The sequence below is a fragment of the Phalangium opilio genome, unplaced genomic scaffold, assembly GCF_054372755.1.
Source record: "Phalangium opilio isolate 3A_F unplaced genomic scaffold, DU_Popi_V2 ptg000043l_1, whole genome shotgun sequence".
NCBI lineage: Eukaryota > Metazoa > Arthropoda > Arachnida > Opiliones > Phalangiidae > Phalangium > Phalangium opilio.
The window spans coordinates 2351654-2369520 of NW_028324167.1; the positions used below are offsets into that span (position 1 = coordinate 2351654).

General features: G+C 39.1%; 1 protein-coding gene and 1 long non-coding RNA gene across 4 annotated transcripts; one reads left to right on the top strand and one right to left on the bottom strand.

Moving 5' to 3' along the window:
- Nucleotides 1–453: 453 nt before the first annotated feature.
- On the bottom strand, nt 454–4450 carry LOC149677344 (uncharacterized). 3 transcript variants are annotated; one of them, XR_016366370.1, is made up of 5 exons: nt 1846–2095; nt 1666–1778; nt 1224–1592; nt 1024–1149; nt 454–952 (listed from the first exon to the last, which is right to left on the bottom strand). XR_016366370.1 is itself a non-coding variant. In XM_089837298.1 (4 exons), exons 2-4 carry the CDS (start codon nt 1297–1299, stop codon nt 918–920), a joined length of 237 nt encoding a protein of 78 aa, XP_089693424.1. In that variant the 5' UTR covers nt 1300–1342; nt 3998–4450; the 3' UTR covers nt 454–917. The 3 variants fall into 3 exon arrangements, 2 of the variants coding, with proteins under 2 accessions (XP_089693424.1, XP_089693423.1); XM_089837298.1 differs by lacking the exons at nt 1666–1778; nt 1846–2095 and adding an exon at nt 3998–4450 and having other exon boundaries at nt 1224–1342; XM_089837297.1 differs by having other exon boundaries at nt 1666–2099.
- A 2957-nt stretch (nt 4451–7407) lies between these two features.
- On the top strand, nt 7408–8272 carry LOC149677345 (uncharacterized). Its single transcript, XR_016366414.1, has 2 exons — nt 7408–7861; nt 7942–8272. It is a non-coding gene; the product is annotated as an uncharacterized LOC149677345 (long non-coding RNA).
- The last annotated feature ends 9595 nt before the right edge of the window (nt 8273–17867 follow it).

The window sequence follows — 17867 nt, forward strand, 5'->3', positions numbered from 1 at the left end:
ACCGTGGTGTGGATGTTAATGGGGTGGAGGATGAAGTGCTCGTAACACTGCTGTTTTATGGCTCGGGGACCTTTCAGCACGCTCTGGCCAGCAACTACGAACACGGCATGAGTCAGGCGTCAGTCAGTCGTAGTATTGAACGGGTCAAAAATGCCATAATTAATGTCAAAAGTGATTTGATATCGTTTCCAACAGATGAGGCGTCAGTAAGGTCTATGAAGGTATGAATTTACTCAGATATTAGCTTTCCCAAGGAACGTTTATTTATAGTAATTGTTACGATCATAGGCGTCTTTTATGGCCACCTGCAGCTTACCAAACGTTATTGGAGCAATTGATTGTACGCATGTTCCAATCAAAGGCCCTTCACCAAACAGTAATGCGTACAGGAACAGAAAGGGGACATTCTCCATTAACGTTCAACTTGTGAGACATTTTGCTTTATTCATAACAAATCTGTTTGAATTAAAATGTTTCGTTTACAATAGGTCAGCGACAACGACTTGCGCATCATGAATGTAGCGGCTCGATGGCCTGGTAGCGTTCATGACTCATTCATCTGGCGAAATAGCAGGCTGTTTGAGGCATTTGTGGAAGTGGACATGCCCCATGGTTACCTTCTTGGTGATGGAGGCTACCCCTTACAACCGTGGCTCATGGTGCCAGTATACCGCCCACAAACGCCGGCAGAGGTGGAATTTAACACCCGGCATATTCGTGGTAGGTTGTGCATTATTTCCTTGTGTGGCCGGTAATAGTTTTTCTGTGAAATTTATGTTTGTTTATATAGGACGAAACGTCATCGAGCGCCTTAACGGCGTCCTCAAGTCACGGTTTCGTTGCCTTGCTGGCTCAGGAGGCAAATTATGCTACCATCCGGACAAAGTGTGCCGCATTATAACAGCTTGTTGCATTCTTCACAACATGTGTTTGGCGAATAAGATACCCTTGCCTGAGGATAATGGTATGTGAGATTGCTTGTTACTTTCTTTGCATACTCCTCATCAGTAGAACAATACGTACCTCTTTCGTAGAAGATGGTGCTGTCGAGAATGACGCAGTTGTCGCAATGCAGGTCGACGATGATGCCCCTGCGAATGGGCAGGCTGCAGCGGCTGGTTATCGTGTCCTGCAACACCTCATAAACATCTGCGAAAACCAGTTATAATTCATTTTAACAGGAAGGTGTGTTTCAACGTGAAGCTTTATCAATGTCTAATTACATGGATGTGTTTGTAAGATACTGACACCTATATTTTGTAGGCATTGAGGTGTGCAGTAGGAAAGGGGGCCTGCCATCAAAACTCCCCGACTCGATTGCGACCGCAGTAGGCAAAGGGACCTGCGTCATCAAAACTCCCCGACCCGATTGCGACCGCAGTAGGCAACGGGACCTGCGTCATCAAAACTCCCCGACCCGATTACGACCGCAGTAGGCAACGGGACCTGCGTCATCAAAACTCCCCGACCCGATTACGACCGCAGTAGGCAAGAGGGCCTGCGTCATCAAAACTCCTCATGGGAAACGACGTGTGGCTACCTCCAAGTGGTGTTTCCCGGGTAACGCAAAGTGCCACACATGACCGCATACCCTGCACAATGACGGTATTGATTAATGCTTGCTTGAATTGATGACACGTTGGTAGAATAATAAATTATTTGTACTAATCGATAGATGGTAGTCATGGCGCAAGTGTGATGGAGAAGACGCAGAATCATAATGATGCATCGTATACTTCTGTGTGTGACGCAACTTGCGGTCATCGTTCTTGTCATATCTTTGGATAGGAATTCACGTCATTGACCACTTTACAATTGTTGAGCATGCCTTTCTGACAAGCGTACCAATGGTGCCTACAAGTGGTTCAGTAAAACACGTACTATCACAGTACCTTGCTTGAGAAAGACATATAATTAACGTCATGAAGCATGAAAGTACTGTGAATGTCCAGTATCATTTGAAAAGAGTATCCGCTGTCATCGCTGTTCATTACAAAACGCTTCAAAGTTAATTGCAAGAAAATGTAGTCAAATATTTATTACGGTTGAAATTTGAACTGGTTTTGGGATTTGTGAAACCGTTGGATCATGTTGGATTAATGGTTGACTTTGGAAAGTCGTCTCATGTCAATATGTTATATTTCGGATTAAAATATATTAAACATACTCTTCGCTTTTTTTGTTGTTTTACGCATTTCAGTATTTGACCATTCTCTTGAGATTGTTCATACTGACCCACATGACTTTCTACAATTTCAAGGGCATATTCAACTTCTATGTACATTTTTGGCCCACCACAAACCCTGCACGGGGATCATTCTTAAAAGAGCAATATGTTATATGAGCTATTATCAGTAGTAAAATTATTTACATTCCACAAATAACTAATGAAAAAACCCCTGCAATGTCGTTTGAAATGGTTGTATAAAGGAAGATCCATAGTACTGCGCCATCTACCCTCTTATTTATTACTGACATTAGTGTTAAATTGGCATTATACAAGCAGAACACATTCATTCTTTAACTTGACTCTGAACTGTTAAGTTGACACAATGAAACGTTCGAACGTAGGTAGAGCTAGAACTCGTAAACCTAACTTCAGTGATAAGGAGTTAGGCGTGTTATGTACCATGTTGGAAACACGACGGGACTTGGTGCAAAATGAACATGGTATGTCAACCGTCGACCGAAATTTACAATGGGCAATGGTGGCCGAAGCAGTCAGTCGGGTTGGAGTTGCAGAGCGCACTGTGGAAGAGGTCAAAACATAATATAAGGCCAAGAAGTCGGAAGTTCGCCATAAGGCCTCTGAAATAGGCAAGTCACAGAGGAAGACTGGAGGGGGCGGACCTGACACCGTGGCATTAAGCACGCTGGAAAAACGTTTCCTAGCAATGGCCGATCCCCAAACATACGAGGGGATCCAGGGGGGGTTTGGAACTTGGCCCTCGTTCCCAGAAACCAACCCTCGACATACCACAGAAAATGTAAGTATCACATGCAACAGTGATTTATTTGTTAATGCGTAATAATAAAACAACATGCATTCCCAGAAGTACCAAGGAAACACCAAGTGAACTGGAAGAGTTCATCGCATCATTTGATATGACATCATTTGACACGGACACAGGTATGTGTTTATTGTAATACAATATAAAAACCATGTGGTGGTGTGGAGAACCGTACTTATGATAAAAAACCCAAAATTCCGCAGTCTTAGAAAATGCCCCCGAGTCTGCCACCATTGGTTGCCCACCCGAGCCGCTGGCTGGTGGCAGCAACAGTCAGCCGTCAACTTCAGGCGCCAACCCTAGCTCTTCCTCGCGTGTGGAACTTGCAGGTAGTGCGTCTGACGGCCAACAACCTTTGAGAAAAAAAGGTAAGAGTGAGCCCCAAAAACCGAGCTACAGTGCCCATACCACTGTAAAGGAGAGGCCGTCATTTTTGTATTAACGTTTGACAACAATGTTTAACCTTCAAAAACCATTCCAACGTAAATAATTTGCACATCTTTCAGCGAAGAAAGCAACTCCAACAAAACCATTATCTCTAAAAGAGAGGTTGGTGGAGAATGCCGAAAAGGTCGGGTCAGACCAAAACGCATTTCAGGACGCGGTGATTGAAAGGCTTGATCATCTGACAAGTCTTCAAGAACGCCAAACTGTGGTCATGGAAAGGGCGTTGGGAATGGCGGAAGCTGGAAAATGCACAGTTATGTGAACCATCCTGTAAGAAACACCAATTATTATCTATGTTTAGAAGTTGCTCACGTGCATGTCCTGTAGGGTTTGCACATGAAGAACGCCGCAGTCTGTTTTGAACCTGCAGTAGGAAAGGGGGCTTGAGTAATCAAAACACCCCGACTCGATTGCGACCGCAGTAGGCAAAGGGACCTGCGTCATCAAAACTCCCCGACCCGATTGCGACCGCAGTAGGCAAAGGGACCTGCGTCATCAAAACTCCCCGACCCGATTGCGACCGCAGTAGGCAAAGGGACCTGCGTCATCAAAACTCCCCGACTCAATCAGCGACTGCAGTAGGCAAGGGGGCCTGCATCAACAAAACTCCCCATGGGAAACAACGTGTGGCCACCTCCAAGTGGTGTTTCTCGGGTGACGCTAAGTGCCACACATGGCGTGTACTGCTACTCCTGAGACAAATCGGTATGACGCTCTCATTATGGTTAGACATTGTAATAACAAGAAACTAACACATTTCACGCCTTCTTCATAAAATATATTTTAGCTTCCCATTGTAGTAACGCAATTAGCGACATATTCAATGTATGCCCATAACTGGTGTCAGCAGAAGTCGCAAAGAAGGTAACTACACTTATCTTACGGACATGCTTTTGACATGTGTATATGTACTTGTGTCTGGCTGATAAATGTTTCTCGAGAGAGTAGCAATTGCACAGTTTGGCCATGCAATGCTTCTACTTGTATCTGTTTCGCCACGGACCACACTTCATCGAGTTCGGCTTTTGAACATAACCGCTGTCATCACAAACCATGTCACCCTTCCTTATATGTTGAAACGTGAAGATGTGAGTTTGTTCGCATCTGTGCTTGCCGGAGAATGTTGTTGCGAATTAAATATGGTTATTCTCATTATACGTCGTTTCTGATCAAGGTTCATAAAATAGTTCTTATCTGCCTCGAGCTTTTGTTCCTTTGCACAAAGCAAGCCCTTAGTCGCCTTACTCTAGTGGTAACCCATAGTAATGTCATTACACGAGTTGTACAATTTAAGTTGACTTTAAAGGGATATAATTCAATAAATAGCATTCGTTGTTATTATGAATTTGTTTCAATTTTATTTTATTACCGAAATCCGATTAACCCCGCTTAAACCACGTGCTTAAACGAACTCCCGACTCACTAATATGAGAATGTTAAGAGCAGACGCTTGTGGAGGTGTTGCCACGACGGAGAGGCCAACGCCACCATTTCTCATATATTTTACCTCCAAATTCGTCATATTCCGGCGTATGGTGCTCTTAACCTCCCCGCTGTAGGCGTTGCCGTTGCTGAAGAGAGGTTTACAAAATCCACCAATAACATCTTCCTTGTTATTAGTGTTCGTCTACGTCACAGCACGTGACGGGTTTAGGAAAAAATTACATTATCGTCAACACTAATCTTGAGTACTACGCATGCGCACTTCGCACCACCTCGTGCGGCGTCTGGCGGCGACTAGAGCATAGGTCTCCAATCATTGCCGTTGGATTAACATTGCCGGATATCATGTGACCCACTAATACGCCGAGGGGGTGTGGTCGTATTAGTGAGTTTTCAGCTGAATACAGCTGCAAATTACCATCAACGACCAAATAGAGCTGGGAGTATCGAGGATTTTCAGTATCGGTACCGGTATCGAGTATTAAACATTCTACCCAGTATCGGAATCGGTATCGAAGACTTAAATACTCGATACTTTTTGGTATTTTTTTAAAAGTGCCGAAAGCGCCACCTTATTTACTAAATAACACTATTAGGAAACATTTTGGTTGTAAAACTATAAGAAAAAATTTTCATACCTAATTCTTTAAAAAACCCTAATCATTCTCAAAACAATTTTTTCTAATGAAATATCTGTGAATGAAATTTTGTGTCCGAGTCTGAAAAACTGATACAGATTCAAAATTTGTAGCGACTAACGAAGCACCACTTACCTTAAGTTACCTATAGTAAATTTTCCCTTGGCCGATATTTTTCCTAAATTTTTCTACCACCGAGGACATATTTAAAACTAATAGTTCATTAAAATAATTCAAAATATAACCGCTAATTGAATCAACCAAGCCTTCTAAGATCCTAAGCATGCCAAAAACTCGAAAGTGTGCTCATCGTGAAACTGATTTTGTGAAGATCAACATGTATCAGCTGTCTGTTTGTACGAAATAAATTCTTATAACACAAAATATTACTTGGTAATTTAATTGCCCAATTGATTACGTAAATAATAAAAAATCTTACTTTGTCACAAAAAATCAGTTATTTTTTTACAAAATTAGAAAAACTTTGTAATTGAGATCAACTTTAAATCACAGTAAATACACTTTTGTAAATTATAATAATATCGGTTCAGCTCACCAAATGAAAACACAACTTTGTATCATTCAATTTAAATAGTAATGTTAGTAGTTAGTAGAACTAATATTTTGGTCACTAAAAACAGGTATTTTTTGTCACAAAAAATTAGAAAAACATGTATTGAGATCAACTTTAAATCACAGAAAATACACTTTTGTATCATAATTATATCGGTTGAGCCAGAGAGAATTTAGAAGGGGAGTGGAAAGGGTGGTTTGGAATGTAGCGCAACGTCGTCTGCTAAACGTTATCTAGGCAGGTCGATTTCCGGTATGATGCGTTTGTAACAGAGATATTTTAGAACACGTGACCGGAAACTCGCCTACCCCAAAAAGCTCAACGCGACATCTTGTTTGGGCGTCATCACGTTTAATAGAGTCAAAGGGGGGACCTTCCACTCCCCTTCTAAATTCTCTCTGGTTGAGCTAACCAACTGAAAATAAAACTTTGTATCATTCAATTTTAATAGTAATGTTAGTAATAAACTGACTACAAAGTACAAACCAAAGACTTTCATGAAATTATCAAGTTTATCTTTAGTTTTATGAAATGTTGTAACATGGCTGCCAGAATTCTTGGAGCTTCCACTCCTTGGTTCTGGCCAAGGTTCGTAAAGAAAAGCGCTATAACAGGTTGCCTCGATCGGCTGTTTTTTCGATCGTGTTTTTCGGGCTAATAAAACCGCGCACTCGCTTTTCTCTCGTGACGTCACGAAATGAACTTTTCCGTTTTGGACTCATGCTGTCGTCGCGGCGGCCGTGTTTACTTCTCTAAGAAATAGAGATTAAAAGATAAAAGGTTGGTTAATTTTTACTATATTTAATTAATATTGTTCGTTTAATAGTGTATTATAACGTTAGCTGGACTATTTTATTAGTTTTGGTGGTGTTTTTCAGTTATTGGGGATTTGGGGTTGACAGTTTGATTATTGAAATTAAGCCTCGGGTTATGGTTTATTAGAAATAAAAGCGAGGGTTTATGATGGATTGTTTATTTAGGTAATTTATTATGCCTGGAGGAATGAAATGTGCAGTTTTGGGGTGCTTAAATAAGTACAGAAACACCTCACAGTGTTCAAGTAACTCTGTCTCATATTTCACGTTCCCGAAAGACAGTAAATTGAGAAGGATATGGCCGAAAGTGTGAATGTTTACAGCACGTTTTAAGTGCTTATAATTAAATAAACTCTCTACATTAAGTTTTCCCATGTATTTGTTGCACCAAAACAAATAAAAAACATTTTAACTATAAATAACAGTCTAAGAGTGCATTTACTTTACAAAAACAATTCTAGACATTTTTAAGGATTAAAGGGTATAGGCAGCTTTAATTTCATATCATATTTTATATCTTAAAAGGTTTAAAGTTGCACTTTCGAGTCTCTAATTTATAAATATCAACTTTTTAAAATAATTGAACAATTAATTCTATACTTAAAATGAATTTAAAAATCGTCAAAACTGAATTTTTACATACCTATACCCTTGCCTCACCAGCTTGTTTTTTGACGTCAACTGAATAAGCGCGGGAAAAACCATGGAGCCTTAATCTAGGCTCTATGCAAAAACGGTAGTCCGGACTCTCTAGGCGCGAAGCGTTTGGACTCTTCGATTCATGATTGAAGTTACGTGACGTCTGCTACTTATTTTACCTAACAACTGCACCGTCCCCTTCAGACTCGGACTAACCGCTTAAATTAATCGAAAAATCCGACAACAAATTGACCAGATTATCCGACTCACTACTCGAGTTTGAAGACATAACAGGTTAATAAATTTAATTACCAAAATTTCAGCTAAACTATCCGCTTCTTAAAAATCAAAACCGAATTGCTCCGTGATTGCAGACGACGCAACCGACCGCGGGAACTGTAACATACTCTGGCGGCTCTGGCCGGTCCGGGACGCCCAACTGAAGATTTCGTTTCCCCGAGTCCCGACACAAAAACCCTCTAGTGAAAGACAAGTATCTGACGTCATATACTTGTCTTTACTTTGATAAAATGGCGGCCTAATTTGAAAAATGGGGGTAGGAACTTTATATATTCAAACTTATCTTACAAAATAACTACAAATCGGAGAGTTAAAAGTTTGATATTTTTGGATTCTTTGAAAGAAATTCTATCTTTTGTTAAATGAATGAAAGGTTTTTTAAATAAAGCTGCGCATACCCTTTAATCTAGAGTTTTCTGTGTTGAGAGAGCATGAGGAGAAACTTTCATTACTCTTTCAATAAAGACTTATTCCCAGAAGTTTTACCCACTGAAATCAAATTCCCTGACTTTGCTGAAATTTTTAAAATTCCCTGACTTTTCCCTGTACTTTTCGGCTCATTTTCAAATTCCCTGACTTTTCCAGATTTTCCAGGATTTCCAGGTACTGTTGCAACCCTGTATAAGGTCAAGTACTCCTAGACCTAATGGTCAAAATCAAAAGAATCCTATGAAAGAAAACTGTGATAATACTCTAGTTCAAGCAGATTTACGTGATTTTAGTGTACACGAAGAAGGGGGAATAGAAGTTATAGAGGGATGGATAGCGAAGAAGTTTCATAAAGTGTATCCCGATTTAAATTTAAGATGTAAAACTTCAGTGTCTGATCACTCATATGCGGTACCATCTTGGGCTTCCCAATTATCTTTTGGTGGCTTTGTTGTCCCCTCTACAGAGTTTCTAAATTATGTTAAAGCCTTTGAGACTGTTTTTACTAATTTCCACGATAAGGGAGATAAAGAGAAGCCATCCATATCAAATGAGAAAGGAATTGTATCAACTGTTACCGATAAAATATGTGATATTTATTCAAATTTCCCAAGAGCCATAGATAGAGGATTCGTAAAAATGCGTAGCCTAATTAGAATAAAATTTTTGAATGAATTATCTGTGGAAGATGACTTACATAGAAAAAGAGCTAAAAAAACTAAAAAGTTTATTACTTAGGGATCTTATTAGTTCTAGTCTTGACAATACAAATATCTCTTGACAAACTGAAATGTGTTTAAAAATATATTTAAGTGAATTTATTAAAAAAACTCATCTTTTCATGTGTACCACTGAAAAACCTACGCGCTGTTTAAATACTTAGTAATTGATTTTTGGTTTTGGAGTCTACAAGGAAACTCCGATACTTGACAACAACTCCAGCACTAGACTGCAGCTCCGGTTCTTGGTAGCCCCACACGGACACCAGTCTGTACTTACTGGCTTCCAAACACCACCATCACCTGGTATTTTGTATATCCCACAAGGACACCATTCTGTACTTACTGGCTTCTAAACACCACCATCATCTGGAATTTCGTCCATCCCACATGAACACCAGTCTGTACTAACTGGCTTCTAAACACCACCAACATCTCGTCTTTTATCCATCCCACATGGACACCAGACTGTACGTACTGGTTTCTAAACACCACCATCTTCTGGTCTTTTGTTTATCCTAGTGATTTAAACCAAAAACAGTTATCTGATTTGTAATCCGAACAGATCACATATTTTTGCTTGACTTCTGCTATCAGTTAAACAATTGAAAGCAATTTTTACTTCAGATCAGATGCATCTTTCAGATACACATTCGGCTCACATAGTATCTGAGGAGAAAACGATGTTGTGGCATCGGACGTAGTTTCGAATTAATAATCTTTCAACAATTTAAGTGCTTGGAATGTATTCAAAACGCATACTTAAAAAGACAACTAGACATATTGTATATTTGTTGTGGGTTGGATGTCTCGAGGAAGGGTGTCATGGACTTTGACAACCAAAAAGTACCCTGTTCTCTATTTCTGCTTCTAAAATTACATGAATCTCTGTATCTCTGTCTTGAATAACTAATTGAAGGTTTTCATGTATACTGGTATGGCTGTATATATAATCAGTGTATAAAGTTAAACACGGATGTCTGTAAAATAATAAAGATATCTGAACATATAGAGCTAGGTCGGATGAAAATCATCACCTTATCGGATCAGATTTAATAACTGAAAGTAAATACGACGTTCAATGAACTGCTGACGATGTTACGGGAAAGATATCGCAATCAGATGTCATAAAATAAGAAATAGTTCATAATTTGTCATAAAAGAAGAAAAAGTTCATAATTTGAAGCACTAGTCCATTCCACATAGACACAAGTCTTACATACTGGCTTCTAAACACCACCATCATCTAGTCTTTTGTCCATCCGACAAGGACACTAGTCTGTACATACTGGATTCTATCTCCATCATTATCATTAAGTTTAAGACATACGCGGCGATCGACTAGGGTTACGAGAAAGTGGAGACAATGAATAGAAAGTTAAGCCTTGGCGAAAATCCTAGTAATCTAAAATGTGAGTAAATTTAGTATCAAATTTATTTTGTTCCCGTAAGATTCAATTCTAAAAATCCAAAAATTAAATCGAGTGCGGGCCCCGGGGAAAATGACCGAATTGCCCCATCCTCTCGACGGCCCGGCATTCCCATACCATCTTTGTTTACCAATTCCACCCATAGATTTAAAGGCCGACTTCCAGAGAAAAGGGTTCTGGCGAACTAAAAACCAAGCATTGAGACCTACAATGAAGCGACCGAGCCAATTTTCGAAGCCCCGCTTTGGTAAAAGTTGCAGCGGGTTTTAGCTAACTGAAAGCCGTGCAATGTGGTTCTAGCGAACTGAAAATACACAATAGAAATCCTTTTAAATTTATTTCCTCTCGAATTTTTGCTTTCCTCTGAAGGAATTTCTCTACTGTGTATCTTCAGTTCGCTAGATCCACATTGCCCGGCTTTCAGGGGTCCATTAAGTTGGCCCCTCTACCCAGAGATAGGAGGAAGGTAATGTTGGCAAACGATTGCGCTCTTCTCGCGCTGCAGTGCGCCACCATTTATTTTACTTGCGCTACTATAGTTTACACACATGTTGGAAAATAAATTGGGGGGGGGGGCCAAATTAACGAACAGCCCCACCACCCAACGGTGGGAGGAAGGTAATGTATGCAAACGATTGCGCTCTTTGTGCGCTGCAGTGCGCCACCATTTATTTTACTTGCGCCACTATAGTTTACACACAAGTTGAAAAATAAATTGGGGGGGGGGCAAATTAACGAACAGCCCCACCACCCAAAGGTGGAAGGAAGGTAATGTATGCAAACGATTGCGCTCTTCATGCGCTGCAGTGCGCCACCATTTGTTCTACTTGCGCCACTATAATTTACACACAAGTTGAAAAATAAATTAAAGGTGGGGGGCCAAATTAACGAACAGCCCCACCACCCAAAGGTGGGAGGAAGGTAATGTATGCAAACGATTGCGCTCTTCATGCGCTGCAGTGCGCCACCATTTGTTCTACTTGCACCACTACGGTTTTGACACTAGATGAAAAAGAAGATGGGGGGAGTTAACGAGCAGCCCCCACCCATTGGTAGAAGGAAGATAATGTATGCAAACGATTGTGCTGTTCATGCGCTACACAGCGCCACCTATTATTCCACTTGCGCCACTAAAGTTTAGATAGAAACAAATCTTACAAGCCCCATTTATTTATGTATACTTTATTTTTAGGGAAAATACATACAAAGAAATATAACTTCTTACTTATTGAAAACTTAAACAGTATAATAAACTGCATGTGCAATAATACATTTATTTTCTGTGCATTTCCCTTTTTTGCCTTTGGTGTCATCATAAACTTCCCATCTATCATTTTGCCTTAAGCCATAGCATACGTAATGACCGATAACGTCTGGCTTGTTAAACCCTTCAAAACCGATCACAGCGCGTAAAAGGTAGATGGTATCATTTACCTTTACAGACTTTGGTAATTCTCCTAATTTTATAACCATGCTAGTTTCGCAGTCCAACTGGTGAGTTAGATATGTAAATTCGAGGAAAATGTAATAAGGTGACTGAATTTGCCTTATTTCACGTATACTTCCACAGGTACATTCAGCGGTTTCAACACGTTGAAAGTGATGTTGGAGGAGCTCTTCAATATTTTTTATTTCACAAGGGGGGCATTCTATAGAAGTGATCGCTTTTCTAATATCTCTGGTTTTCGTCGAACAGCTTTGAGAGAGACAGAAATTCTCTTCTAAACAGCAAGAATCATGATAGACTAGTTTCTTAATCAGAGCAGAAACTGGACATTCGCACTTGACGGATTTAATACCCTCCACTAAGTCTTCAGCGTTGAATAAATCAATCAGAATTGTTGCCCTATCGCGATATGTCGTAGGGCGTACCCCAGTGACCATCAGGTGTTTCACGAATTGAAATACTTTCACGTCGTCAGATGTGTCGAACAAATTTTTCATCTCCAAGGAATCGCAATAACTAATACACATAGCTTGACATAGGGTGTCAAATGCACATGTATTAGATAGAGAGTATTTAATGTTTTTAATTTTTATAATCTGTAGCACGTTTGCATTTTTTAAAAATCCAATTGGTATATTAGGGATATGAGAAGAAAAATCTGTTCGAGCCAGCTCGGGCAAATGGAAAAGATACGACTCCCGTTTTCTGCTTTTAGGAGCAGCTTCACCCATATTTCTCCAATTTTCAAACTCTGAATTTTCTTTATCCAGTTCTTTTTGAGTAGTGGTTTTGTTAGAACATATAATACAAATACGCCTTTCTCCGCAACCCTCTTCTTCGCCTTTCAATGATATTGAACATCCAGGAAGAATGTGAATACTAACCTGTTTCCACCATTGCGGATACCCATAATTAGTAATTAATAGGAAATTATTTCAAGAATATAATACCTTGCAGTTTATGCACTTATGTAACCCAGTTGGATAGTCTCCATTTTCGCATCCTGAACATTTTTTAGTTACAGTATTACATGAATCCGATTCGAAACGCCAAACTGCAAGAAGTATAGTAAAGTAAGTTTTACGACCCTACAAGATGGGCAAGTCCTTAAAAGGGGGCGAAGAAGAAAATAAAGTAATTTTTTATGGATTCGACAAATAAAGACCTATCTGCGTCCATGAATGATTTTAAAATTTAAAACATATTCGGATTCCATCAATTAACTAAACACCGCACTTCCGACCAATCGTTTAAAGCCCCGCTTTCCAGTTAACAAAATATACTTTTCACGCGTTACGTTAAGCAAACTCTCAGCTCGAGGTTTGATAAACAATGTGCGCGGTGTGATAACCTTGGCGCGGAAAAGAGCGTGCCATGGAAAATTTTATAGCCGGAAGGCAGGGCATTACCCGATTGGTAGGAGGCACGGCGTTTTATTAATCGATGAAGTCTGAATCTATTTTAATTTTTAAAATCGTTTGAATAAATTTCTTGGATATTTCTCTCTATCCAGTGAGGTATTTTCCTATTCACCATCCCTTTAATGTTGCTAATATGACAATTAAAATGTCAAAAATTTATTATAAATTATCAGGACTACTATCATCTCTTTGCAAATTTCTTATGACTTTTGAACATTGCAAACAAGAATATATATGAATATTTGATTTGTTGACAAGACGATTGTATTTCGTAGCTAATGCTCTCTGTTAAAAAAGCAAATCTTAACACTGAATCTAACGAAAAACTAGATTTGAAGTATTACGTCGCAAAAGTGACAAGTTTTAATGATTTGATTTGGAAACAAGTGAATTTTTCACCAAATCCACAACCATCACCCGTGGTCACGCCCTCAAATTGGTTAAGCCTCTCGTTAAATCAAATTTTCGCCTCAATCATGTCACCTTCACTGCCATTCATGACTGGAATAATCTCCCATCTAATTTAGTTCAACTTCAAAATCGTCACACGTTTCGTCAAAAAGTTTCTATTTTTTATAGTTTAAATTCTTAAAATTTTGTTCACCCACTCCCCTCCTTTTTTTCTTTTTTTTTTTTTTTTTTGCTCCATAATTACATGTTTTTTCATACATAACTCTTTTTTCTATTTGCATAGAAGCCTAGACAAAAAAGGCTTAGCGAATATGTATACTTGATAAATAAATAAATAAATAAAATAAAAGCTTGATTGTCTGCTATGGATGAAGGTTCACTTTTACTCTTACTTTCATCCACAGAACTTTGTGTCATAATTTGAGAAGGATTCTGAGTAGAATAATCCGAGGAATTTGACCCCACATTATAAATGTTTTTTCTTCTTGGCAGTGATGTTTATCTTCTACTTCGGGCACGCTATTTCGGCCTGGGTCGTCTTTATTGGATAATACATTTGAAAAGAAAATTAAGTTTCAAAATGTAATAAGAGCACCGCGGCCGGTCCAATCAGGAACTTAAAATTTAAAAAATGTCCACGAAATAGAAACTAGGCCTGTTGTTTATTTATAGGTTGGTCATTTATACAGGGTGTTTTTTAAGTGCATCATAAAGGTGAGGGTTCTTTGGTCAAACTTACTGGAAAACGTCAAAGAACATTCGATTTACAATGTTTTGTTACGGTGATATGGAACACCAAACAATAGCCCTAAAGACACGTAAATTGACACATAAATTAACCCGAAATGTATAGGAATAATGATTCCACATCAGCAGCGTGTTTAGAATCATGCGAAAATATCAATAGCCTTCTATCAAAGAGAGTTAGGGGAAACGCCTTAAAATGGGTAATGAGAAGCAAAAGCAAATTTCAATGCAGTCTTATACTTCTACCCATTTAATGCATTTCTGCTCGTTAAATAGTGAAAAACTTTCTGATATCGAAGTCTATTTCTTGTGCAATGATTCTAAACAAGCTGCTTCGATGTTGAATCTTTATTTCAATTTCAATATTTGTTATTTTATGGCTATTTTATGTTTGTAGTTCAATATCTGAAAACAAAACTTTGTACATCACTTTGATCAAGGAAGATCTAAGAAGAGGAAGCCTGGCCAGTATAGGAATCTCTCTTCGAGAAACGTAGTAAGTCTTGCGTCTTTTTTCGGCGATAATTTTAATTGCGCATGATCGGACCGTAGTACCGCCAATATAGAGGCTCCCCAAAAAGAGATAGAAGAATCAGAACGATGCACGAGAAAAGTGCGCAGTTGCATATCGGCGCCGAAAACGGAGATTTTCGGCCGACCGTAGTTATAACGTTACACGACCTTTTCACTAGATCTTCCTTGGTTTGTTCCAAAGTACAGGACTTTTCAAAAACAGTTTAAAACACTTTTTTAGGAGTGGTTTGCTAGCCCGTATGCTACAGGTAACCGACGGGACCCTATCCTAAGTATCACCATTAACCTCAGCAAGTTCTTCTGATGGAAAGGAGAAACCGGGTAACTCAACTAATAAGTGGGCAGATAGCTTGCAAATTCCACAAAGAAGGGGTTGTTATTCAACCGGGCCGAAATACGGGATCCATGTAGAACCCGGGACCTCTTATTTGCGAGGAGAAAACCATAACCCCTACACCAACCAAACTTCGTAATGTAGCTGATCAGATCCACCAAGTGATCTCGCTGTGGTGCTCCGACCGAGCGTCCATAATTATTAATTAAAAAATACATCTTACTCGATACGTCTGTTTTTCGTTTGTCGGCAGCAACCAGTTTCATAGTATCGTCTAGAGCTTTAATGTGAATTTGGAGAAAATCATCCACACGCAACGGTAAGGAACGATGGGCAAAGATCCGATTCTTCAAGTGATTGAAGTTACTTTCGACACCAGCACTGCTAGCTACCTTACTTCCTATTTTAAAAATCGGTCTCATTATTCCAGTCCAAAGCGGAAGTAATTTCGCTAGCTTTAAAAGATCCTTGGTGAAATTGAGAACCATTTGCTGGTTTCCGCGACCACCTTCTTCATTTACATTTAGAAGTTCGAATTTGCAGCTTTCAATGATACTTTTTATCCATTTTTCAAATCGATCTCCTGTTAGAGATTCTTCTGTATCTTCCTCGTTATCTACACATTCTGCGACAATATCAGAATTTCGAATTAACTCTTCTAGTGATTGCTGATCTTCAACAGATGAGATTCTTTTTATAATCCACTTCTTCCGGATTTCACATATAGTATCCAGTCCAGTAACAAGGCTCTGTCCCTCTGTTTCGCACATTGAGACTGTGACAATTGCGGTTAGCAGTTTTTTTAAGTCTTCCATGTCTTCGCTTTGAATTACCTCCCCCATAGCGTGGAGATAGAATTTACGAGTTCGTTTAATTTGGCCCTTAAGGCTTGGCCAGTCAGAAATAAGTTTCATCACGTGGGCTACATCGCATCTTATGTAGCAAGTTGGTAAGCATGTAGCTGGTTTTTTGTCAATTAAAATTTTTGCGCATCGTCCGAGGTAATCGTTAAGTGATAAGCAATTACCAAAAGCCTTGGCGATTGCGATTAAAAGTGCGAGTGACATGTCGCTTACGGCTTCTTTTGGTGGAACTGCTCCTGATTTCAGCCAGAAAGCAAGCCAATAATATATGGATAACGAATCGTGTGCCTCTGAGAGCATTTGACAAACTGCGTATTGTTTATTCTGGGCTTTCTCATTAACTGTTAGCTCATATAAAAAAATGTTGCCACTCTTTCCTGAAGGTCGGTCTAGCCTTTTCACTACCGATCCGGTTGCATCAATAGATAGTTTGGAACTTTTGTTGTTATTTTGAATATATGAACGATAAACTTGCATCTGTGTAGGGGTCCAGTATTTGACACAAAACTTGAAAATACATATTTCTTTTATGATGCCTTCGAACTCTGGTAAAATCATCATTTTGCAAAGAGATTCCAAGGGATTCTTGGAGATTCGGTTGTCTTTGAGACCTTCGTTTTTTGCAACTCGCAGAACGTTTGCGGATGGTAAATTAGGTGGTTCAAAGTCGCCAAATGACATAGTCTCGTGAGCTTGGAGTTGTCTTAACATGCTTGCTGATAAATTTCTCTCGGTCATCTGTGCAATTGCTTCTTTTCTGGCAAGTCCGGAAAAATTCCGTTTTAAGTTTTTCTCATGATTCATTTTAAATTGTCCATGTAGAGTACACTCAATCGTAACCTCTTGGTTCAAACTTGGTTCCGCTTTTATTATTCCAGCAAAACTGCTTTTACACTCAACGCATCTTCCTTGAATTTTAGCAAAAAAACTACCCGCTTTCTGAACTTTAGCCCTTTTGAACGCTAATGCACATGGTAGCTTTGTTGCCTCATACACATAATTGCTAACAATATGGGTCCACGATCCTGGTTTAAATATCCTGTAGCTTCTATAACTTGGCTTATTTTTCTCAGTTCTGTTGTACAATACGTCATGCGGCGCCATTTTATTATAATCTTCAGGTGTTATGGAAATACTAAATTTCATTTGACTTGCAGTGTCATCTGATGTATGACTGGAATTCGAAGTTAATATACTACTATCATTGGACTCGGAGTAAATGTGATCATCATTTTTGTCACTATCTGTAGCAGACTTTAACCCCAAAACATGTGAAGCATTATGGTAGTTCTTTATGACAAAAGTGTACAAACCGTTAGGCGTCATTTTATGGTCTAGTTCCAAACTTATGTTCTTCCAAACTTCTTTATTTTTCCCAACAACATGACCGTTTTTAACAATATCCGATTGGTGTTTCTTTAACTTGGATATTATTTCAGCAACCTCCTTTTCCGATTTCTTTCTTCTCTTACCAGTGTGACCTTCAAACTTTTCTTTATCAATTTCCATTTTTTAATGCTTACAATAATGTCCGAGGGCTAAACAATTCTATTACTTAAACTAAATCTTGATATTTCGACTTAATTAAACTTATAACTGCTCTTGATTCCATTGGAAACTCAGGCAGACGACTTTTACACTTTTCGGGATTTTATTTCCGCTGGA